Source organism: Lytechinus variegatus, chromosome 10 (assembly GCF_018143015.1).
Source record: "Lytechinus variegatus isolate NC3 chromosome 10, Lvar_3.0, whole genome shotgun sequence".
Taxonomy (NCBI): domain Eukaryota; kingdom Metazoa; phylum Echinodermata; class Echinoidea; order Temnopleuroida; family Toxopneustidae; genus Lytechinus; species Lytechinus variegatus.
In genome coordinates this window covers 2,973,367-2,998,894 of record NC_054749.1, presented here as the reverse complement: position 1 = coordinate 2,998,894, position 25,528 = coordinate 2,973,367, and the positions used below count along the sequence as shown (strand labels likewise).

Genomic DNA, 25,528 nt, shown 5'->3' with positions numbered 1-25,528 from the left:
TAAATAAAGGGAAAACAATAATGAGAATAAGCCAATTAGCCCAGGTATAAACGAATATGGTATAAGAAAACACAGAATCAATGCAGATAGCATATAATGATCATGAACAAGCAGAAAACTAACGAGTAACTCTGATATACTTAATGAAAGAAAAGAAGATGTCTCGAAACCTGATACACCGTACAATAATTTTGTCCATACCCATTTTTATGAGGTGTAATATAGGATATATATGTGAATGAGATCAATAAACTATCATTTACTACAAACATATTTGCATGTCAATATTGGATTCATCATATACATCATTACTGATATGTCCATGATATCTAGACTGCGATGAGGCGCTGGGACTTAGCCTCAATGGTATCCATGACAACCAGATAGAGGTATCATCCTGGAATGGCGAGGCATCCCATTCTCCATCCTCTGGGAGGGTAGGATACAACAGACAGGTCGGATACGGATGGATCCCGCAACAATCTTCTACTGATCAATGGATACAGGTATGCAAGAAGTTTATGATGATCGGGGGCCCGTTGCAGAAAGAGTTGCGTTTGAACGCAAGCCAAAAAATCAATCGCAAGTCCCAAATACGCGCAGTTGATTGGTTGAAAATCAAGTTGCGCGTGATTTGTAGAGTTGCGATTGATTGCAACTCTTTCTGCAACGGGTCCGTAACATAATGCCCATGTCCCGTTCAATTTTGTATACGATCATGGTAGGATGTTCGTAGTGTGATAGTATCTTGTTAATCGTACGATTTCCTTATGGTACCGTAAGAAGATCCTTGGATTTAAGATCATCACGTGGTCAATGATTTTATTTAGCGTGGTGTTATTTAAACATGCTTTTTTTTTAATCGTGAACCAATCGTAATTAGTGCATGGGACGTCGTACGATTTCCTTACGATCTCTATAAGCCTATGCATGGCTTTGTCTTTGGCCTGCTACGATGCTCAACAAAGGAAATCGTGTGATATGGCCTTGAATAATGTAAACATGAAAAAACGTAGCCCATAGACAACTACGATACCCGTAATGCTCGTAGACACGTCGTGGCAAATGTAAACTAGGCATATCTTAGAACTAATGCAATCAATCATACAAATGGGCCCCTGTATTAATCGCTAAAGCTTTATGCTACGGGGCTCAGACTTTCGTTGGTGAAGTTTGAATTTTGACCAGAGTTAGACTGCTGGAGATTAGACACCGCACTTTTAATTTAGTCCACCTTTTATATTTAATTTACTTATCATTTCTCACAAGTTTTAATTCACGATTGATATCATGACAATATCAAGCAAAATAAAAATATAAAAACTTCTATTATCAGTTCAACTCGAAACTATTCAAACTTTCCTTATCCTCTCATTTATCCGTGCTCATTCTTTTTTTTTTTTGGTAAGCTTTTTTTAACATTGCATTGGATTGGTGAAATGCGTTCAAATCAGAAGTTCAATTATTCTTTATTAAACTCATAAACCCTAATATTATTATGACTACAAGTGCAAGTACACGCTTATAAGTCCTGTCCCTAAAAAAAAATCGAAGGATTAATTCGCAGTAACACTCGTCGGTTGTCAATTTTCGCATACATTCGTAATTCCGAAGCTGAGTTATTCCGAAGGTTCGGATATTCCGAAGGTGCGTTATTCCGAAGGTTCGGATATTCCAAAGGCTCGTTAATCCGAAAAAGAAATGAGGTTCGTAATTCCGAAGGTTCATTAGTCCAAAAACTAAATGATTAACTAACCTTATTTCGTTTTCAGACTAACGAACCTTCGGAGCATCGAACCTTATTTCGTTTTCGGATTATCGAACTTTCGGAATAACAAACCTTCGGAATAACGCCACAAATGTTCGTATTAATGAACCCTTTTACGTTTTCGGATTAACGAACATCGAGGTATAGCCAATTTACGTGTTTCGGAATTACGAACCTTCGGAATAAAAAACCGGTCGGAATTACGAAGTGTAACCGTCAATCTTTGTACAAGCCTATGTCATCCAAGTGTCCTAGTGTCGGAACATTAGATTTATGTGATTCATACGCCATCAAACTACCATTCGCCTGTCTATATGGTCTTCATTCCTTGTGATGAAAAAAACAATATGATTACTGTTCTATCAGGTCAAGTTTGACGACGAGATGTCAGTCCAGGGCGTGGTCACTCAAGGCTGTCTAGACGTGGAAGCATGGGTCGAGTCCTACACCATCTCATATAACCAAGATATTGAGCCATATCAACATGATAATGGATCACTTGTGGTGAGAATTATAGTTTTTCCTTGGTTACGGTAGACCAGTTGGTGTCATGTGGTTGCTAACGTGCTATGAAAATAAGAATTATGATGTATTAGTAGCTAATCACATTGAAGACCCAAGGGAAAATGTATTCTCAAGCGAAACAAGTAGGCAAATGTGTACTTTTATTCATGTATTTAATTACTAAAACAAATGAAGACTTGATGCAAGTATATATATGTTCCTCCATTTAAAGGTTGATTTTCCATCTTGGTACATTCACTCTAAAAAATGGAATGTTAAATCAACATTTAAAAGGTTGGAGGAGTGACAACCTTTTCCAAATGTTACATCCAACTTTGTATAAAGCTAAATCCAACATTTTAAGTGTTGGGTAGAACCATTTAAAGTGGTAAATGCAACATTTAGAAAATGTTGTCACTCCTCCAACCTTTCAAAATGTTGATTTAACATTCCATTTTTTAGAGTGTTATTGCAATGACAGTCTAGTTCAGAGCTTTATAACCAAATTTAGACAAGTTCATCGCCAAATGACAATAATAATTTATGATCAATGTTGCACGCGCTATTCCTTCAAAACACTGACCATGAATCGATTAGATTTAATATTTTGCATTCCTTACTGAAAAGAACATGATGTCCCATAATATGTGCCACAACGTGTGCTGCAGTGGGTTCATAGTGTTGAACACAATTTTAAATCACCTTCACACTGTTAAGTTTGAGCATTACAACAGAGTGAATCACGTATCCACATAATCGACTATGTGAACACGCGGTGAATAGTCACACTGTCGAAGTGTCCACAGTGTGAAAATACTGTTGAATTTGAGCATTTTAACAGTGTGAATAATATGTTCACATAGTCTACTATGTGAACACACTGTGATCACACGGTGTGACAGTATGTTCTTTCCAGAATGGTTATAAATGCAAAATGTTGTACGATTATACGGGGGCCAGTTCTAAACATTACCCTTTATCCACCTAGGTAATTTCAGAAAAAGAAAGTTTTATTTAGGTTTTTTTTTCTTCTACCTTCTGTCTAGATAATAAAAAAGCCTTGTCAATAGAAGGTGAAACGATAATAGAATAACAATGAACCCTTCGTTAAACATTCCCACAAAACTTCGTATTATAAAGTTATATGAATTTCCTCTAGCCTAAAATTGTATGGGCAATCTTACGTCCATTCCTACAAACTTAACCAAGCTTAAATGATCAGTAAGATGGTTCTCTTGCCACGTATGGAATGCTTATGCCGCAAGATTTCTCGCAAACCACAGAGCAAGCCATTTTCCTGCTTTGTGGCTAATGAATAAAACGGAACATGACAATCAATAAAACATGTTGAATGGTTAAAATATTGCAATATTTCAATAAACCTTCCTGGGTAGATATCGATGAATGAATGAAGGAAGGAATGATAGATGAAATCAGACTTTAATTGATGTTGATATATTTTTTGTAGAAAAGAGGTTGAAATTTCAGATCGATCGCTGTTTGAAGTTGACTCGAATCTATTGAAACTCTTTTTTGTAGAAAAGAGGTTGGATTCTAGATTGATCGCTATTTGAAGTTGACTCGAATCTATTGAAACTCTTTGCACATGTTGCACTAAGACTTGCCCTAGATTTTCTAGTTTCTGTTATTATCTCTTGAAAATCACATCAAGGTTTTCGTGGGTAACGTGGATATGACAGGCCTTGTACGCAACGACCTTGATCCACCAATTGTGACCAATCTTCTAAGAGTGCATCCGGTCACGTGGTACTATGAAATATGTCTCCGTCTTGAGTTTATCGGATGCAGGAATAGAGGTAGGAGAACATTAATTTTTCCATCTTATTTCTTGTTATAAATAAAAGACACTTCTCCTGATAACAAAATACCCCTATGTGACACATTGACATACATGTACATATAGGAGAGGGGATCTTGGGACCGTTGCTCTCCTAACAGTTCCGGATTTTTTTTTCTCTATGTGATAGCTTCATAAAGCCTAGAATAGGTCTCAACAATTACCAGATAAAGCATTCGTTTTTTAATAGGGCTGGGTCCGTTGCAGAAAAATTTGCGTTTAAACGCAAGTCAAAAAATAAATCGCAAGTCCCAAATGCGCGCCGTTGATTGGTTGAAAATCAAGTTGCACATGATTTTTAGAGTTATGATTGATTGCAACACTTTCTGCAACGGGCCCCTGACTGAATGAACGAACCTTATGAATTAACAATTAAAAAAAAAGATCTCATTGTATGAAATATTTTCGGTTTCATGTGTGTCCCCGTTGCACGAAACCTACCACCATGGTGACATTCCCGACCTTTCGTTTGAGGACGCGGACGCTTATTTACAACGGTCGTTGACTTTGGAAGGGACTTTTTGGGCCCGTCATCATGGTCGTAAAACTCAGTCCTGCAATGCAAATTGTGTGACGAGATTTTTTTTTCGTTTCGCATCTGCGACGGAAACATTCAATATGCGTTTCGTGTGCAAAATTCTGGTTGCTACTATGGTAACAGCGATTTATCCGATTGAGGACGACTTTCCAAAGCCACATTTGACTCCTCCTAGAGCTCGAGAGGCCGCCCGGGGGGCCCACTTCCATTGATTAGTGGATACCAGTAGCGACCACCCGTAAAAGGGGACAGAGTGGGCAGGTACGTTACGTATATAGGCCTATGTAACGTTATAAGGGTGTCAAAACGATGTTTAAAATGCTGAAATAAGGGATATATATTCAATACTTGTAGGGTTTCACAAGCCAAATACTTGTTAAGAGATGCATTTTCATAATCTGGAAAAGAATTGCTTCCCTTGTTTAGCATGTTTAGGGTACTTTTCGAAACCCCATGGTCGTGCCTGGTATCCACTCATCAATGGAAGTGGTCCCCCCGGAATTTGAATCTAATCCCCATTTCTGGGGAATGTAAAACATAATGCCCCTCACATCGTGTGCGAGAGGCATATCGTTTGTGTATAAGGAGTAAACAAAAGAAACAAAGAAACAAAAGAAACAAAAGGAAACGAGTTCAAAGGTATCGCATATGATGTGTACATATCAACGCATGAGAAATGTTCGGCTGGAGAGGTTGATCTTATCCATGAAATCAATTGCCAGTGATCCACCAATAATCCACATTAAATGTAATATCGATTCGATGGACTGTAATGATCTATATTTAAGCCTTCATTCAGTAACTTTTTCCTCACTCAATATGTTCTCGATTTGTTTGAAAAACCACTTTCTTCTCCATGTCATAAATCTATTTTAGGTCCTGCATTTTGAATATCTCCAGCCATCAGTCGTAATATACATGCATGTATGCGGTACGGGTGTCGCGGAAAGGGATTTTGCACACGAAAAGCAGATTTGTAGGGCCTGTAACCCCCCTATTACACAAAGCTTAGCATTGATCGTAGAGCAGTTTTCTACGTTTGATTCTATTGACTGTAATGCACAATCAATCTTAAAAATCAAGTGTATGATTAAGCGTTAACTTTTGTGTTAGGGGACCCTAATACTAGCGTCCGTGATGATTGCGAAAGGTCCCAATTGTCAGCGTGCGGCGACTTCCACGGAATCCTTGTTTCTGATTGTCTGCTTGGCAGCGTCACCATGGTAGTTACCATGGGATGAAAAAAAATTCCAGTAAAAAGTTTTATGCAACGGCCCTTTGTCATCAGTTTGTAACAGAAGACTTGGAATGGAGTCATTTGCAATCCCCAACGAAGCTATAGAAGCTAGTTCCTTCTACTACCGATCACCTGGATATAACGGACGGCTGCACGCGGAGATGTCCTTTTTAAGCGTGATACATCCGGGCCAACCCGTGCCATTCTGGGGAGCAAGAGGGCAGCTCGCGAGGGAAGAGTGGCTACAGGTACTCAATATATTTTTATTCATAACATTCTAAGTTTTTAAATGGCATCCTAGAGGTCTTATAATCGTAGGCCCGATTCCTATAACTTCAAGCAACTCAGAAGAGGTGATATCATCGCATCAGAATAATAACACTAATATGCAACATTTATATCGCGCTTGTGTGTCTAAGCGCTGCATACTATTACCCCGGCTTTAGCACGGCAATTTTAATCGGGCGCTCGAGCATTCAAGGAACATCTTCCTACCGGGTATCCATTACCTACACCTTGGTGGAGAGTGGCAAATGTAGATAAACGCCTTGCCAAAGGACGCGAGTGCTGTGGTGGGATTTGAACCCCGGAGACCCTGCATGTAGTTCGAATTTCGGAGACTTATTCGCCGAGCCACGACACCTCTACAAATTTGAATCTATTCTAAAATTTTCAGATCAATTTTTAAATCCTTGTTTAGCAATCCAATTTTCGTTGACCTACGCGGTTCCCCCACACCCCGGTCTCTCCCTTCTGTAATTTTATGAGACTCTCTTACCATTTAGTCACACCAACGCTTGCAGTACGGGGCTGAGGGGAATTTAGCTTGTGATAAAGGGTATTGGATATTTTCCTTCTTTCTAAGTTTATACAAGAAAGACTCAGAAGCGAATAATCAAGTTATAAATTCAGGACAAAACAAATGCCTTCTTTCCCCCGTCTTATTTCACGCTGTTACGATTTGTTTATATAGGTGTACAGAAGATTTAATGCGGTAAACGTAACGAACATTGAGAACTAATGGATTCTACTTTATTAATCATGGCCAGAATTCTCCACGAAAATTCTTCTAAATGTATCTATTTTTTGCTCTGCTCTTTTAAACAAGGTGGACCTTGGCGAACTACACACTGTGACTGGTATAATCACGCAAGGTGCTGGATTGCAATCGGAATTAGACTGGATAACCTCCTACCGTTTGGCTTACTGGAGCATCAAGAGTACCAACGTATCAGAGACGTGGCTCTTCTACAAGGACATCGAAGGCAACGAAATGGTAAATCTTTATGTATTTCGGAAATTAGATGCCGGCAACTGTTTTATTAAAAGGGCGACGGGTTGGGGATATAGATTCTTTTTTCTATTCTGTTTGGTAATCTTGGTGATAATGCCGGCAACTGCTATGTTGAATTGGCGGAGGGGTGCAGAATTCTTTGTTTTTTGTTTGGTGACTTTTTTATAAGTCATAAAAAAGGAAAAAAATAATCCCTCAAACATTTGCCAAAATTTCTATCCCCCCAAAAAAAAATTGGCAAGCGGAAGAAATGGTCATTACTGATATTCATTTCCAATGCGGGGGGGGGGGGGGGGCATGAGATGAGAAACTACATTCAACTGTTTTCTTATGCATTCTAGTCGCAATATACCTCATGAAAGGGAAAGATTTAAACATCAATTTATTGGTGTGTTAATATTTGCACTTTTTAATGGGTTTAAATTGATATAACTGCTTTGTTTCAGCGAATATGTCTTTGTTGTATTCTTCAAGGATTTGTGGCCACCTTGCATAACAATGACTCCTAATTTCATTCTTCATGCCAAGAAAAATCACGAATGATTATGAGAGGAATATTCAGTAATTCATCCTTGTCATGTAAGGAGTATTCCTCGATGCGTCCTGGGCTCCGTCTTACAAAGAGTTACGATTGATCCAATCAATCGTAACTCTATGGAAATACATCAGTGTCCTATTTTTTTCTCCACGAAATTTGCACAAAGTCCTTTGTAAACAAAGAGAAACACAGTGAATGTTCAATAATCAGTAAATGTATGAATATACATCATAGTAACAAAAATGCATAATAGATGTTGACGTTGCTGGCCGTCCATAGTTGTGATTGATCAAATCAATCGTAACTCTTTGTACGACTAACTGGGCCCAGTTCGTAGTTTTCACTTTCGCTTTCGTCCAATCAAATGAAATGACATCGGTTGCTGTCGATTATAAGTGAAGATTTCTGACAATGCATTTTCGTGAAAGGCTCACAGGGGGGATCTTTTTATAAAGCATCTTGTCAGTAATATTCATTGATAAACTTGCCCTCAACCAATCAGTTGCAAGAATTTCAGTAACTTATAACATTTCGAAAAGGCATTGACCGATTGCTTTCATGAAATGCCCACCTGGGTCCCATAACACAAAGGTTAGCGATCGATCGTACGCTTGATTTTCACGAATGATTGTACACTGTAGTCAATGGAATCAATCGTAGACAAATGTTCTACGATCATTGCTTGTATAGTTTTGTGTTACGGACCTCTGGTGGGTGTTTCATAAAGCTGTTCATAAGTTAAGTGCGACTTTAAGAACGACTGGTGATCCTTTCTTGCGGTAAGTGGTATGTTGAATCGGCGATGGTTTAGCGCGTGAGAAAGGATCACCAGTCGTTCTTAAAGTCGCTCTTAACTTAAGAACAGCTTTATGAAACGGGCCCCTGGTCTGTCTCAGATCCTCCCAGGCAACAGTGACCAGAATACCGAGGTAAGAAGCACCTTGGAGCGACCAATCATCACCAGGAGGGTTCGTATCATGCCTTATTCTTGGTACAGAAGACGAATCAGAATGAGAGCTGAGATCGTCGGATGCCCATTGTTAGGTGAATATAAACTTACATCTGCCGTGTTTTTTTTTTTTTTTTTACAAATATGAGCAGTTTTATGTGTATCATAAATGAACCGTATTATATTTTTGAAGAAATGTAAAAAAAATGTAGTAATACACATTCCTTTTTAATTAGGTATGGTATGTGAGGCGTAAATCTTGGGATGGGGATTAAGATGCAACAGGCATCTCAATTCTTCATTTTTCCCTTCAAAATATATCATTGAAGACAAACGGTACATTAACTTGTTAATCCGTTCAAGAGAGTATTTGAGCATTTTGGGACTGGTCATGTTTCTTTAATGTCTACAATGAGTATAAGCCTATCATATTTAATTTCAATTGATAAGTTCAGGGGCGGCGTAAGGAGATTTTGACTTATTGGTAAAGGCAATATGATATCAATATGGATTGTATATAATGTATGAATAAATATAGTCTGCTTCGGCCTAAGGAATAAAATAATCACATTGTTTTTATTAAATGCCCGGCGTAGAAATAAAATTGTAGATTTTGAAAGGAGCGTAGCCCTCAAAAATAAAAGGTAAAGTCTCACTCGTCCTCAGTGCCCATAATATGACAAAAAAAGATAAAATTCGTTTCTGAAACAGCCTTGAAAAACATGTCTATTCATGGTCATACGGATTGTGAAACTCCCGTTTCAAAGAAATCAACAACGCGCTGAATGAAGATGGAGGAAGCGCACTGTAAAAGACGCATCTAAAGATGCGTTGCCATGACTGCAAGATGACTATGAAGAATCTTCGGCTCCAAAGCAGGAAAATGTGAAAAGGGCCTCACCGCCAACAGTCGAGGTTTAGCAGTTAAATGGAAATAGTCTGCTTTGGCATAAGGAATAAAATAATCACAATTGGTTTAGTAAATGCCGTAGAAATTAAATCGTAGATTTTTAAAGGAGCATAGCTCCTAACAATGTAAAGTAAAGTCACACTCTTTGTCAGTGCCCATGATGTGACAAAAAAAAAGAGAATTAAAAATTCCTTTTTTAAATATATATGTATATATTTTACATTAATATCATAATGTTATATATTTACATAAACAGCCTATACATTTACCACACTCAGTTTTCCTTCCACTTTTGATTTTTTTCTTTCTCTTTTTTTTGTTCACCGTCCCTTTCCCAACTTTAATCAATTCATAAAATACATTCTATGTTCTTTTTATCTTTCTATGTTATTGATAATTTTGGATGTACTACGTGAAGGAATGGATCATGAAATTTTTATAGTCATTGTTTCTGTTATATATTCATTGATTCTAACTCACACTGTTTGTTTTCAGATGTTTTGTTGAGTATTTTAAGAAAACTTAATTTAATTGGGAAAAATAAAGCTTTTTGATTAAATAAATGCCACGTGTCTCATATTTGCTTAGGTATCGGGAGGGTGTGTCCTGCGGAGAAAGGGTTGGCATTCGGTGGTAAATGCTACGGGTCCGTCAGCAGTAACTCCGAAGGGGCATGCAGCGATATCTTTGCCGAGGACAGCGAGCGAGCTACGATCAAGTCATCGATCATCCAGGGTGCCCTCGCCGATCACCGGCCCGAGCTCGTGTTTGATATCAAATCGGAGTTGACAATAGGCGCATCCAAGGTCGGTTACGGAGATTGGACGTGGGATGACGGTACTCCAGTCATTTACGAAGAATTCCTCTTTGACCTACCAGTTAATATCTCCGTCCATTTCTGTGCGGCTTTAGACGGACGTTCGGATTTTTATTGGAAGCAGTATGACTGCCAGAGTGTTATTCTGCGTGGGACTCTATGCGAAATAGGTAAATGATCTTGGGTAGATGTGAACGAATTCTAATAAAAAAAAGAATCAAAGAATAAGGAGCCAATTGGTTAGTTCCTGAACATTGTTACACCCATGGATCAGTTTTAGAAGCTCTTGAAGACCACTTTTCGTGAATGAACTTACTGTTTTTTTCTTCATATTTTCACTGTTGAATGGCCAACATGTATATCTTGTGGAGCCAAAAGGCTTTATACCAAATACTCTATGGATAATGATCTTTAGATGGATTTGGGATTAATAGGCAATCTAATCAATTTGATTTGCTGTTCACGAGGATCTTTACGAATTTATTATCAAACGATGTATATGCATACCCTCTTCAGCCCTGGTTAGGTTTGAGTGTGCACTTGCTAATTACAACCGCAAAAATGTATTTACCACCATTGTTTCATTCTTAATATGATTGCGCAATTTGTAAAATCGCATCGTTTATTTTGTATTTATTCGTTTGACGTGTTTGAAAACGCAGGTATAGCTTTTAAATAATACGACTCCGCTGTGAAAAGTCGATATTGTCATCCGTTGAGAAGGTGCCAGATAAATAAATCGGGTATTTAGTTTGCCTTTCTTAGACATCACGTTTTGTTTCTTTTCGGGAGCAGATATAGATGAGTGTCTGAGCAGTGAAAACGAGTGCTCACACCAGTGCGTGAATGATGAAGGCAGCTACCACTGCACATGCCCAGAAGGTTACCATTTAGATTCGTCTCGTCGGCAATGTGTTGGTAGGTACGATCTGCAGTATATAGGGCATATTCAAAGAGAGGAGGGCGAGACGTTAACCCTTTCCGAATTTCGAATTTGTATATAACAGCCTATTGAAGAGGGTCCCCCCCCCCCTGGTACCAACAAACCATTGGCAATTGTCACGCATGTATGTGTGTGGGGGGAGGCGGGGCATTCGCCAGAGGGAACTTAAATGGCAAGAATCGATGGCAAATATCATATAGATAGAAAGAAAAAACGAAGAGCAAAATACTGAATTCTGATGGGGGAAAAGAATAATTGCAGTTCCTATAACTTTCCAAAATAAATGTCTGGTACCCCAAACTTTTTTTTCTTATGAAAGGGATGATGTGCCGGGTGGAATGTGAGGATTGCAAGAGGACACTATACTTGTGGGGAAAAGGGTGAAGAAATGAATATAAACACAAATTTCTACAAAATCTTCAGTTTTTCAAAGAAAATATAATAATAACATAGGATATTTATATTGCGCACATATCCACCTTAGGTGCTCAAGGCGCTCCTATATTACCCGGCTAAGCTAGGCGTTCATAGCGCACACAGCTTTTTAAGGAATTACTTCCTACCGGTACCCATTCACCTCACCTGGGTCGAGTGCAGCACAATGTGGATAAATTTCTTGCTGAAGGAAATTACGCCATGGTTGGGATTCGAACCCACGACCCTCTGTTTCAAAGTCCGAAGACTAATCCACTGGGCCACAACGCTCCAAATATCCATTAATTCTCCCTGATGCATCCAACTGTCTCTGGATCGATGATGTTTCAAATGTGTCTCTGAAATAGACAACCAATCCAGGGGCCGCGGAACGGTTTTCAAAGTGGGGGGGGGGGGGGGCTGATCATGCTAAAAATCCCAATTATATGGTCATTTGTACGTTTTTGTACACGGTTTTGGAAAAAAGTGGTGGGGCTGAAGCCAACCCCCGCCCCCCCCCCCCCCCGGTTCCGCGGCCCCTGCAATCTGTTTTAGTTCGTGTTTTTACAAGGAAATGGGAGAATATGTTCTATCCCCGAAAATGCCATGAAACTCCCCAAAATGTCCAGAAATATATGCATGGTTCATAGCTAAACTGTATACTGCTTTACATAAAATCCAGCTGATATTAAAGCGGTTCCCTTGATGTTCCCTTTTTCAATCACCCTCATAGATACGTGCTTAACCGACTTTCCGAATGCTAGTAGTAGCACTGTACTCAATCAGGGATCAGCGTGTTACGTCGTCGAATCTAAGCCGGTCACGTGGTCAGAAGCGACCAATCACTGTACGGCGATTCAAAGTCATCTACTGAATGCCAGTGACGTTGATTTCCCAAAGGTATCCCTTAATTATTTATTGACTTGAAATCTAATGACAATGACGATGCTGATGGCTAGGCCTACTACAATAAATATATGATAAAATTAAAATGATGACATCTGGGGCTCGTTTCAAAAAGAGATACAACTGTCGTAACTTTGCCATTATGGTAACTACCATGGTAACATGGCTCAGCAGCCAATCAAAATCGAGGATACCATGGTAGTTGTCATAATGGCAAAGTTACAACAGTTGCCATTATGAAACGGGCCCCAGATGATGATTATGACTACTGCTGCTAATACTAATACTTCTACTACTACTACTACTACTACTACTACTGCTGCTGCTGCTACTACTCTACTTCAACTACTACTACTACTACTACTACTACTACTACTACTACTACTACTACTACTACTACTACTACTACTACTACTACTACTACTACTACTACTACTACTACTACTACTACTACTACTACTACTACTACTACTACTACTACTACTACTACTTATACTGCTACTACTACAACTACTACTACTGCTGCTACTTCTACACTACTACTTTATACTGATATTACTATTCTGCTGCTACTGCTACTGCTGCTGCTGCTACTACTACTACTACTACTACTACTACTACTACTACTACTACTACTACTACTACCACTTCTACTACCACTACTACTACTACTACTACTACTACTACTACTACTACTACTACTACTACTACTACTACTACTACTACTACTACTACTACTACTACTACTACTACTACTACTACTACTTATACTGCTACTACTACAACTACTACTACTGCTGCTACTTCTACACTACTACTTTATACTGATATTACTATTCTGCTGCTACTGCTACTGCTGCTGCTGCTACTACTACTACTACTACTACTACTACTACTACTACTACTACTACTACTACTACTACTACCACTACTACTACCACTACTACTACTACTACTACTACTACTACTACTACTACTACTACTACTACTACTACTACTACTACTACTACTACTATTGTTGCTGATGCTGCTACAGATAATACAGCCTTCTTTAATATCAGTTGCAATGAACACAAATATATATCATATTTAAAATGAAATCTAAACTATATCATAACATTTTCACTGAACGTAAAAAATAAAAACTCTGAAGGAATTGTAACTTGCGTCTGCGGCTCCTTTATGTGTTTCCCCTGGCAACACTGAAATGCATTAAATATGACATAATGATAATGGCAATAATGAAAGTACATTGTACCAGGATGTTTTTAAACATAAAATATCATTTTAAGGCCCTTTGGCGATGGCCCAATCAAATTAAATTTAATTGACGCGAAAATGTGAAATTCAAGGTGAGGGTGGGCTCATTAACCTATATTCGTGAACTAGTTCTGATATGGCGCCAAGAAATCAAGATCATTTTCTTTTATTTTTTTTAAATATAATTTTGTTTCTATTTACAGGTATTGAACGAGGTTAATGAAGATGGTATTTGGGTAGAAGATGGTGATACTGCTGTAGACGACCTATGTTCTTCAGCTAAGTGGAATGGGACTGAAATTATAATAGAGTCATCTGATTGTGATGATCAGAAGCCATTCATTTGTGAAAGAGGTAATGTATAATGATGATGCATTTATAAACCTCAGATTTATAACATGTATAATGAATATTCTCCAGAGGTAGACATTAACTCCTGCTGCCTGAATTCAATTTTCAAACAAGCAAAAGAAGTAAAAACGCATGTGGGCCTACAATCCAAGGCAAAAGTTGATAAAAGCATGTGCTTTTCCATACTGCAATCAATAATAACCAACATAATGATAATAATATATGGGTTTAAACTTTAGATAGACGAACGATCTCTTTCGATCGCAGTATTGATTGTAAATCCGTCAATTTGGACTGCAATTGCCAAATTCTTTGAAATAAAAACCGTGGTATTTTGTTAATTTTGTGAAAAAAATCCATCTTCTCACAAAAAATATCGTATGTGTTTAGACATTTTTGCTGAATTCCATGATGTTGCACATAAAAGTGTTCTCTTTATATGTAGATTTTGATTGGCTGAGAAGCACTGTTACTATGGTAACTGTCGGATAAATCAGGATTTGTCGGATGAAACGTCCGACAAGTCCTTTCATAAAACGCTCTCCATGGATTGCATACAGTATGAGTAAAACCTTTTATATATGGTTTCATTCAAATTAAGGATATGCTGATCTTCGGTGCGTTGGTAACTGGTCTGATGACGTCAGGTCACACGTGACATCGGCTTCATTTGGACACATACAAGCCTTTAGTTACCCTCCGCTATACAATCAGCGTTCATCATGTAGATTTATGATCAAGGGACCAGACGGGATGAATGTCAGGTAAGAGGATGTATAATTCCCTGGTCTAACAGTCTCTGAAATGTTGTATTGATTGTGTAACGACTATCATCACTTCTCTCACCATCGCATCGACATCATCATGATCATGATCATGATCATCACCACCACCACCATCATCATCATCATCATCATCATCATCATGATCATCATCGTCATCATCATCATTATCAACATTATTATCATTATCATTGTCATCATCATCATTATCATCATCATCATCATCATCATCATCATTAGCATCATCATCATTACCATCATCATCATCATCTTCATTATTCTCGCTATCATCGTCATCATCAACGTTACCGTCATCATCTTCATTATGATCGTCACCATCATTATCATCAATTAGAAATGCTTAGTTGGCCCATTGTCTGTGTTACTCGTTATCTCCAAGATTTATTTTCTTCTTTTGTGGGAGGGAGGCTGTACTTAATTTGATATCCGTCAGAATTATATGATCGTCTTAACGGTAACAATCATGATTGTTAAATAATATTCATTGATTTGATTTGATTTGGATTTATTTCCACATTCCAATAAGCATATACAAGAGTAATCATGTTTTCTTAGTATAACATAACAAGCAAATGATATAATTAATACCATATACATATATACAATCTAATTTAAATATATGTATATACCTGATAAATTTCCTTTTTTAATTGTAAAAAATAATAAAAATAGCAGAAAAAAATCATATATTATACATATATCAACATAATACATTTGAAATGTGGGAGACCTTCATCTTAAGCTTAGAGCTTGAAATTGATGAAGGCCTCAAAGGAAAGAGGAAGGAAAATCAGACAAACAGTGCAATAAAAGAGACTTATCTTTTATTGCACAAAATGATAGGAATATTACCAAAAAAGAGCATAGTCATGCTCGCTGCAGTTTAACTCGTAACTACTTTGATTTCCTATTCTTTATATGCCATTGCAGGCTGAGAATCATTAGGTTGTTTCTACGTCAGAGCCCTTCCAATTCTCATTGTCAAGATGGTCTGGATGTCACCGACGTCGTTGATGATGAAAGTTACTTCAGACGAGGTCCATACTGCGGTGAGCTTCACGACATCGAGATCACCAGCCAGTCTAACGTTGTGTTCATCGAGCTGATCATGTGGTCATTGACCGCGGGCATGCCCCATGAACTTGGCTTTGAAGCGTCTTATGATATGGTCGGTAAGTTGTAAGTAAAATCTGTAAGATAATGATTATTATATAGCCCCTCATGAGAAATGCATGGAACAACGGCGATAAAATAACGTGTGTGTTTTGTTTAACCATTCGGCTCCACGGCATCCGGCACGGCACATCTATTCATTCCTTCGACTTACTAACTCGTTCCCTAAACTTGCGTACTCGCCAACGTTAGTAAGAAGAGGAAAAGTCGAGCGAACGAATAAGTAAGTCCTCGGAACGATATAAGAAGGGGGAACGAGTTCGTCGTTTGTATCAAAGTCGAATGGACCGAGTAAGTCTTGGTAACGACGTAGGAAAAAGACCGGGGAAAAGAGCATGTCACATCACTTTTGGCGCTCGGTAGAAACACAGCAAAAAACTGTGGAAAATAGAGGACCACACCAATTATTTTACACCGTTGTTAAATTGGTGGTGTTAGTTTTACTATATGTGTTATTACAACACCTTTTGTTGTTACATTTACACTCTTTGGTGTTATGTTTAATCTCTAGGGTGTAATTTTAACATCAGGGTGTGGTCCTCTATTAACACCAATTGGTGTCAGTTTTAACACCGCAGTTTTTACAGTGAATGTTGTGCTATGTTATGGTACTCTACTTGGAGCTCTTTTTCCCCAGTTTAAACTCTGGTCCGAAGTTGTGGTTTAAGTATGGATAGCCTTAGGGGCATAAGTTTATAATAGTAAACTTTCAATTTATCTTCTCATCCGCCACTCAAATCAATGAGAGCTGAATTAATTAATTTTCTTCCTTATTGAAGCTTGATAAAAGATCATATGAAAAATAAAGGTATAAAAAATTTGGCAGTTTTGACATACCATGATACATGTATTAGCACAGAGTTAGACCATGGCCTTAGTAAGTTAGACTGGACTACAGAATACGGGCCTATGTACCAAAGAGTGAAGCTGAAATACAGCGCGTCCCAGAAAAAAAAAAACGTGTTTCCAACACCCTTTTTCTTCAAAGATTATGATATTCTATTTACATCATTATACAATTCAATTACTCCTCTGCATTGTGATACTTAATACATGACGAACAGTTCACGCAGTAGTGAGCAAGACGAGTTTTAAGATTAAATGTCAAAATCAGGTTGCGCAGAAAAAATGGGCAAAGTTGGTTCGTGATACGACAAACGTGCTTCTCCGACGATTGAATCCCTGAAAAGAGAGTGGATTCAGATTAGGACATGATTTTCTGCGCAAATCGTTTCTGATAATCCTCGATATATTTTTTCATAATCTGCCATGCGTGAATATTTTCCTAAGCTGTTGATCTCAAATTAAAGATGAGATTCCACTCTTATCAAAAGTATCAAATTTATAGTCAAAAACATTTTTGATAATTGTGAAATCTATCTCTGAATAGGGGTTTTCTTTTTTATGGGACGCACTGTATATTTGAAATCATAATGAGGGCTTTGTTTCTATGACTTCTTCCTAGATTGTGCTGTGATAGATTGCAATGCTGTATGCGGTGGATCAGTCAGCTTTCAGGGGCCATCAGGATCGATCAAGACCAAAAGTTTCCCATCCATCATACCGCCATTCACCAACTGCGAATACAACATCACCGTTAAATCGGATCACTACATATCACTATATTTCACCGACTTCAACGTCGCGAGGGGAGCTAGCAGCTGCGTTGATCGTGTCTCGGTGCGCGCTCCAACTGGTACTCTGAAAAGTGATTTGTGCGGGAATACATCACTCCCCCTCATCGTATCAAACTCCTCAACGATCACCGTTGTCCTAGAAACGGGGCTTGCGGGGAATTCAACTGGATTCAATCTTTTCTACAACACGACAGGTATGATTTAACGACTACAATAAGAGTAGACCATTGTTTAGGCCGAGCATTGGAGGGCTATAAGTCTAAACCACTGAGAATATTCAAGAAGAAGAAGGAGAAAAAGAAGAGAGAAAGGTAGAAGAAAAGGAAAAGAAGAAACAGTGGGAGGGGAAGAGGAAGAAGAAGAAGGAGGAGGAATAGAAGAAGAAGGATAAAGAGAAGAAGAGGAAGAGATGAGAATGAATAAAGTAAAGCGAGAAATGAGGGGTTGTTGTGTATTCAAATATGAAATATTAAAAGGTATTTTCTTACTGTATACTGAAACTCAACAATCAAATAAAAAATTTCATCTACCATTCTTCATCCTTAGATTTAGGCGGTTGTGGATTCGGTCGCGACGCTTGTTCAGGCGTAGAGTACTGCGATCTTCCAGCTGCTATTTTTGTCTCCGTCAACTACCCTTTCCCTTACTCGCCCAACTCACAATGCCGGTGGATTATCACTACCCCTGAAGGCTCCTATGTCACCATAATCTTTAAAAATTTCGACGTCGTCTCCGACGTCGGTGACGTCGGTTGCTCTCAATCCGACAACCTAATCGTCTATGACGGCGCAGATGCTGCCGATTCGATGCCGCCGGTCTTGGGTCGTTTTTGCAACTCAAATCCTCCTCCAAACAAAGTCCGAAGTAGTCTAAATGCCGTGCTCATTGATTTCGCTTCTGATGACCTTCATCAAGGGAATGGGTTTTACGCCGAGTATCGAGCCACGTACACCGAGCTCGATGTAGACTCAACAAAAGGATATGCAGGTAACGTGGTTTACTCCTTGAAATTTAAAAGTCCTTTCAATTTTTTCAATCTTCATAAAATTTAGAAGAACGATTTACTTCAGACAAAAGGATTGATATGACCTTTTCCAGGTAGAGTTATTGACTCGACTCGCTAGCGGTCGCGATTTTGCTTACGTTCGACTTCACTTACTAAATGCTTAAATGACTTGACTTGACTTGCCCTGTTGTCAAATAAACTTGGTACTTGACTTAAAAAGAAAAGACTTGCATACATACAACTCTAATCTCTTCTTTTGGTTTTGGGCAGTATTCATCACGTTTTAATATTCTAATCAATTTAGTAATAGAATATTTCCCTTCTATTGACATGAAGTGATCGTAGTTGTGAAAACAAATCATTTTCGTTTTATATAATGAATGTCGAAAACCTGGAATTACAACAGTCTTGGACTCGTCCCACGTATTATGTATGTATTATTATCACCGCAATTACGTTGAATGATTGTTAATATTTCTTTAATATTTTTACTATTTTTCATCCGAATTCAGAATACACCTGCCCCGGTGGTTGGGAGCTTTTTGGAAATCAATGCTACTGGTTTAGCTCCCTGAATGAGACGATTAGGTGGAACGATGCATCCAAAATGTGTCGAGACAATGACGCCTTCCTTGTCAGCATAAAGACGGCCAATGAAATGGGCTTTATTCATTACATGCTTACGTCATCCTGGTTTACCGGCAACAACGCGAACACATATATTGGTAATGATGTTGAGAATAATTTAAAAGTCAATGATTTATAAAGAATAAAAAAATCCCTTTGAAAATGTGTTGAGAACGAATGAGAATATATAGAATGAGAAAATAAAGATAAACCCACTTTCAGACGAGCCTTAGAGTCTACCAAGTGAGTAAAAAAAAATCCCCAATGTAAGGGGGGGGGGGAATATGTCATGAGCATGATATATGACCAGAAAGAGTATTATCTCCCAAATAATTTGATACCATATTTATGTGATATGTCTTCACGCTCCGATAAATAGTAGATATTCCTTGCAGTGATGTCAATTTTCACTCAGGCTTGCGCCAAAGTAAGGCATGACTCCAAGTAATGAATCCAGATGTCATTGATGTCACAATCCTACAAGGGTTGCATTAAAATCCATTTGAAGACCCCTTTTCAATAATTAGAATTGTTTTCTGAACACTTTCTTTAGAATCTCATATTAATTTCATTTAATATGGGTTTGCGAATATGTTTACCTAACTCATGTAGGATTACTAGTATGACATCATTGGCATCTCGATTCATTGATTGCAGCCATACCTTACTTTGGCGCAAATCATAGTAAAAAAACATCCTGATTATCCAGTTGTTAACACATACCACATAAATATCAAATTATTTGGGAGAAGATGCTCTCTCGGCGATATATAATAATTATGTGTTCATGAAAAATATTTTCCTTAAATTGGGGGTTTGTGAGGTGTCATTTTTTTTACTCACACGGTATATCAAACAGTCCTTTGCTGTTGTTTCTAATCCGTAAGATAATAAATCATATAAAATTACATTTTGAAAACTATAGGCCTACACAAGTAGGAAACTTGCGACTAGTGGTGGATTTTTTTATTCGCATATATTATTGTTGCTGCTGGAGTGCTGGTCTTCAATCGGGTTATTGTATTTTTATTATTATTGGCAAATCAGTTATTATTTTAAAAATTTCAAAGAAAATATGATACATTTAATATGATGGCTCACCGGTGGAGTGCTCTCCTCATGAACCGGATGTCATTGCGACTGTTCAATCCCAGGATGAACCGTATACTAAAGACTTAGAAAAAAAATGGATCGTCTGCCCTCTTGCCAGGAGATTGACGTGTTAGAATGGATAAGGGCAATAATAACACAATAACGGATCAATTATCATTAATTTACCCACAGCTCTTATGAACTGCTTTCCAACGGGCTTGCACAACACGATGTCATATTATTACCCTACTTTGTATGTTTAGGTTTAAATCGTCTTTGGTATGACTCAAACAGGAATTGAACTCAAAACCTCTCGTTCACGAAGCGGGCGCTCTACCAGCGAACCACTGTGCCCAGTTTTTTTCTAGCGATTCGGAGTTTTTTTTTTAATGTTGATCCGCATAACTTGACAAAGTCTTAAATCTTCAGAAATCAAGTGGTTCAAAGTGGAAAATTTATTATATTTAGGATCATTGTTTCATTATTTCCACCATTGATAAAAAGATTCCTGACTCGTAAGGCATTTAATTTAGCAAATCGTTAAGATTAATGCTACTGGAAGATTATAATTAATTTGGTATGGTAAAATATTGCCTGAAAACAAATAATTCTATATAAAGATTTTGTGAATAATTAAGATGTTTTTTTTCTTGTAAATAGTGTAAATATGGTCACTGAAAATGATCGAAACTTTCTGCAACAGTGATAAGTAGAATTAGTATTGAATTTGTTGTACAATATTGAGATTTAGTTAAATTTATTGTTTGAACTATGAACATGACATTATTTAGGGCTAACCTCGATTAGCATCTTTGTATTATGGTAGCTCCAATTACCAAATGTTTCGTTTATATGTGATGTACTGTTCCTTGTAATTGCACCTGACAGTGATATTTGGTAATAAATTCAATTCGAATTCAAGTTCAAATATTATTTCCCATATTTTGTTTTACTTTATAGGTTTGACAGATAGTGCAGAAGAAGGTCGCTTCAGGTGGGAAGACGGGGGTCCTCTAAGCTATGCAGATTGGTTTTTGGCAGATAGGTAATAAATGTTACTGGTCACAATTCGAGAGCAAATAAAATAAAATTATTTGATTTAAAAGAAAATTTTGTTCTTGGTCATTTTGGGATCGTTTGGTTATTTGGATTTTTAGTGAAGATTTCACGTTTGTTGTCTTTCTTTCATCGCGTTGTTGCACTTTAATTTTTTTCATGATATATAATTTTATTAATTTAATTATATTTAATTATATTGATTATATTGATTTAAATTTCACATACATTTTAATTCATATTTGAATCACTTATTTAATAAGTGTATCATTTATTCAATGTTGATTTTTGTTCATGCTTTATTTAAATTGAATTAATTTATCTTGTAATTATTTGTATTATGTTGAAGAATGAAAAATGAATTGAATTGAATACTCAAATACCCTGATTGAAAAGTACCCTTAACGATGATAGTATACTAGTTTTAACATTACTTCTACATCGCACCTTCGTTCCCTTCCCTTTTCCTGGCCTAGGTTGTTTTTTTTACTGATTTTAGGCCCACCCATTATCCCCTAATAATAAAGTGTACCCATTTCTTTCCGATTGCTTTAAATGTCACGTCCACCCGAGGAAAATGCTGATTTGAATAAATAGAAAAAATCAAACTAGCATGGTGCTGAAAATTTCATCAAAATCGGATGTAAAATAAGAAAGTTATGACATTTCAAAGTTTCGCTTATTTTTTTTCTGCAAAACAGTGATATGCACAACTAGAAGAGTCGGTCGATGATGTCCATTACTCACTCTTTCTGCTGTTTTTTATTGCTTGAATAATAAAATATTTATTGTTTTATAGATTTGACAATAAGGACCAACTTGACTGAACCATATAGTAGAATAAACAATGCTTATTTCACATGATGTTCAGAGAGGAATTAATCGTTGTACTGCTTAACAATGAAGAGAAAATTAGAATATTTCATATTTTATATTATGAAATACAAAAGAAATAGTGAGTGGATGACGTCATAGTATCCTCATTTGCATACCAGCCAGGATGTGCATATAACTCAGGGGCCGCGGAACGGGGGGGGGGCTGGGGTCTTCGCCTCCCCGACTTTTTTTTTCAAAACCGTATACAAACACGTAAAAATGACCATCTGATTGTGATTTTTAGAATGGTCAGCCCCTCCCCCCACTGAAAACCGTTCCGCGGCCCATGTGTTTTGTGAAATTAAGCGAAATTTTAAAACGTCATAACTTTCTTATTTTACATCCGATTTCGATGAAATTTTCAGTGTTATGCTTGTTGGATTTTTCTATTTTTATTCAAATCAACTTTTTGTTGGGGTGGACTTGTCCTTTAAAAATGAGACCCTTAATCACTCACACGAGCTATATGCAGACACCTCCCACTTTCGATACAGAAAATGATTAGTTCGAAAATAAAAATAGCATTAACGGAACTGCATGACCTATACCGCAAAACATGTCTTCATTTTTGTGAATGTTATATTCTCTTATAGTTCTGACGAAGTTTCCCAACCAAATGGACACGAACAAGAAGACTGCACCATGATCAAGCTACAAAACCTACAATCATCGGCCAATTGGCATGACATAGCATGTGCATCGCGGGAAGCAAGTCAGTTCATATGCCACAGACATGCTGAAGGTAGGGGCAATAAAGTCATTTTATCATGAAACTTATAAACGATGGGGGATATGAAATGGGAATATGAAGTCTAAAGAGGTTGGATAATCAAAGACGTTTGAAATGTATAATTATGACTAAATTCTCTGTCATGGATTGATTTGATATTTAAGATATTCTTTTATTTTATAAAGCTATTTTTATTTTGTGGACAGGGCATGCAGTGACCATTGCTTTTTTTCTTACTCTTCATTTAAGGACAACTCTACTCCAACAAAAAGATGAAAATCAAACAAGTATCACTCTGAACATGTCATCAAAATCGGATGTAAAATAAGAGTTAGAAAATTTTATAGTTTTAACCCTAAAAAGACTGTGGGGGGCTGATTCAGCCCCCCTCGACATTTTTCGTAATAAATCCGCCGCGCAAAGTTTTTTTACCGCGTCGCTCACTGACTTTTTACTTTCAAGTCTCGCGCAACTTTTGAGACCAAAATTGTGACCCACAGGTACGCGGTTCCGAAATTACGCACATTTCGTAAGTGCATGCAGACCCAAAATTACTCAAAAACGTGAATTTGTGTACAAATCCAATGCATATAGTATTTTTAGCCAAAATTCATAAATGTATAATTATTTTCACCTTTTACTGCTTAAAATTAATTTATTTTATCTTTTTTATGGTCAAAATAAAGTTCCCGACAATTTCCATTAAAAAACAATAAAAAACAAAAAGTCGAAAAACAGAGAAATACATAAGAAATTAAAAAAAACAATAGAATACATAATAAAATAAATATGATATTGAAATTTTTTTCAAATAAATTTGATCAGATGTCTATATAGAGTATGTGAAAAAAAATTAGCATTTCATGGGCATTATTTTATTAATTAGAGCAAACTTATGATTTTACGCATAAATTAGCATAATTACTGAGACATGAGATTTTTTGCAGAATTTGATGTCATAGTTTTGTAGATAATGCCATGGTTAATGCGTCGCGATCGCGCGATCGACAGCCGAGATCATGGGGGGGGGGGCTGAATCAACCCCCCAGTCTTCTTAGGCGTCGAAATAGCCCAGTCTATTTAGGGTTAATTAAAAAAAAGCAACAACAGTTAAATGCACATCCCAGTCGGTATGTAAATGTGGGGAATGCGAACGTCACCCAATCACTTTTTCTATCTTATTTCATAATACAAATATTTTAATTTTCTCATTGTCATGTGAAATAAAAAAAAGTTATTCCTCTTTGAACATGTATAATTATTTGTTTTAAGATTTTGTGGATCAGTCAAGTTGGTTATCATACATAGTCAAATATGTGACAATTGAAATATTGTATAACTCAAACAATAACAAAACAATGAATGAGGAGCATCATCGTCTCTCTCATTTGCACATCGTTGAGTTATTCATTATAACTGTGTTGTGAAAAATAAGCAACACTTTAAAATGTCATAACTTATATTACATCCGATTTTGATGTAATTGTCAGCATTGTGATTGTTTGATTTTACTCTTTGATTCAAAACAACTTTTTCTGGGGTAGATTTGACAAGTGAAAAACTATATCCACATCTGTCTCAATGACTTGCTTTATGGCCTGAGTTTCAACCTCTAACACTTAAATGTATTTACAGACTAAGATCAAGAGAAGGAGAGAGGGAGAATAATTAATAGACAGGTCAGAGGGGGGGGGGGGGGGCTGGTTGGTCTTTAGCCTTTCCCACTTTTTTTTCCAAAACCGTGAACATAAGCGTAAAAATAACCATGTGATTGTGATTTTTTTCTGCATGGTCAGACCCCCCTTAAGAAAAACATTCTGCGGCCCCTGAGATATATACATAGATAAATCTAAAAAATTAATAGATAAATTAATTAGATAGATAGATTATAGATAGATTGATAGGAAGATAGATTGATAGGAAGATAGATAGATAGGAAGGTAGATAGATTGATATGAAGGAAGATAGATAGATAGGTAGATTGATAGGAAGATAGATAGATAGATGGATAGATAGATATATAGATAGGTAGGTAGATTGATAGGAAGATAGATAGATAGATAGATGGGTAGATTGATAGGAAGATAGATAGATTGATACGAAGATAGATAGATGGATAGATAGCTATACAGTGCGTCCCAGAAAAAACGAAACCGAGATTTAGCGATCATTTATCATAACTTAATCATAAATAAAATAGACAAATGACCTACCAATTTAAAGCTTAGAATCCCCTCTTTC

At 37.1% G+C, this 25,528-nt stretch overlaps 1 protein-coding gene across 1 annotated transcript in view; it reads left to right on the top strand.

Moving 5' to 3' along the window:
* LOC121422386 overlaps positions 1 to 25,528 on the top strand; it is an 87,856-nt gene that overhangs the window by 29,285 nt on the left and 33,043 nt on the right. Inside the window, exons 11-27 of the mRNA XM_041617393.1 lie at positions 334 to 506; positions 2,135 to 2,272; positions 3,945 to 4,089; positions 5,957 to 6,153; positions 7,014 to 7,181; positions 8,634 to 8,781; positions 10,185 to 10,583; positions 11,209 to 11,331; positions 12,504 to 12,670; positions 14,140 to 14,290; positions 14,889 to 15,051; positions 16,021 to 16,262; positions 17,729 to 18,094; positions 18,447 to 18,887; positions 19,419 to 19,631; positions 21,586 to 21,670; positions 23,151 to 23,299. Of these exons, the coding sequence (XP_041473327.1) occupies positions 334 to 506; positions 2,135 to 2,272; positions 3,945 to 4,089; positions 5,957 to 6,153; positions 7,014 to 7,181; positions 8,634 to 8,781; positions 10,185 to 10,583; positions 11,209 to 11,331; positions 12,504 to 12,670; positions 14,140 to 14,290; positions 14,889 to 15,051; positions 16,021 to 16,262; positions 17,729 to 18,094; positions 18,447 to 18,887; positions 19,419 to 19,631; positions 21,586 to 21,670; positions 23,151 to 23,299 (3,468 nt within the window). The remainder of the gene's footprint in view (positions 1 to 333; positions 507 to 2,134; positions 2,273 to 3,944; positions 4,090 to 5,956; positions 6,154 to 7,013; positions 7,182 to 8,633; positions 8,782 to 10,184; positions 10,584 to 11,208; positions 11,332 to 12,503; positions 12,671 to 14,139; positions 14,291 to 14,888; positions 15,052 to 16,020; positions 16,263 to 17,728; positions 18,095 to 18,446; positions 18,888 to 19,418; positions 19,632 to 21,585; positions 21,671 to 23,150; positions 23,300 to 25,528) is intronic.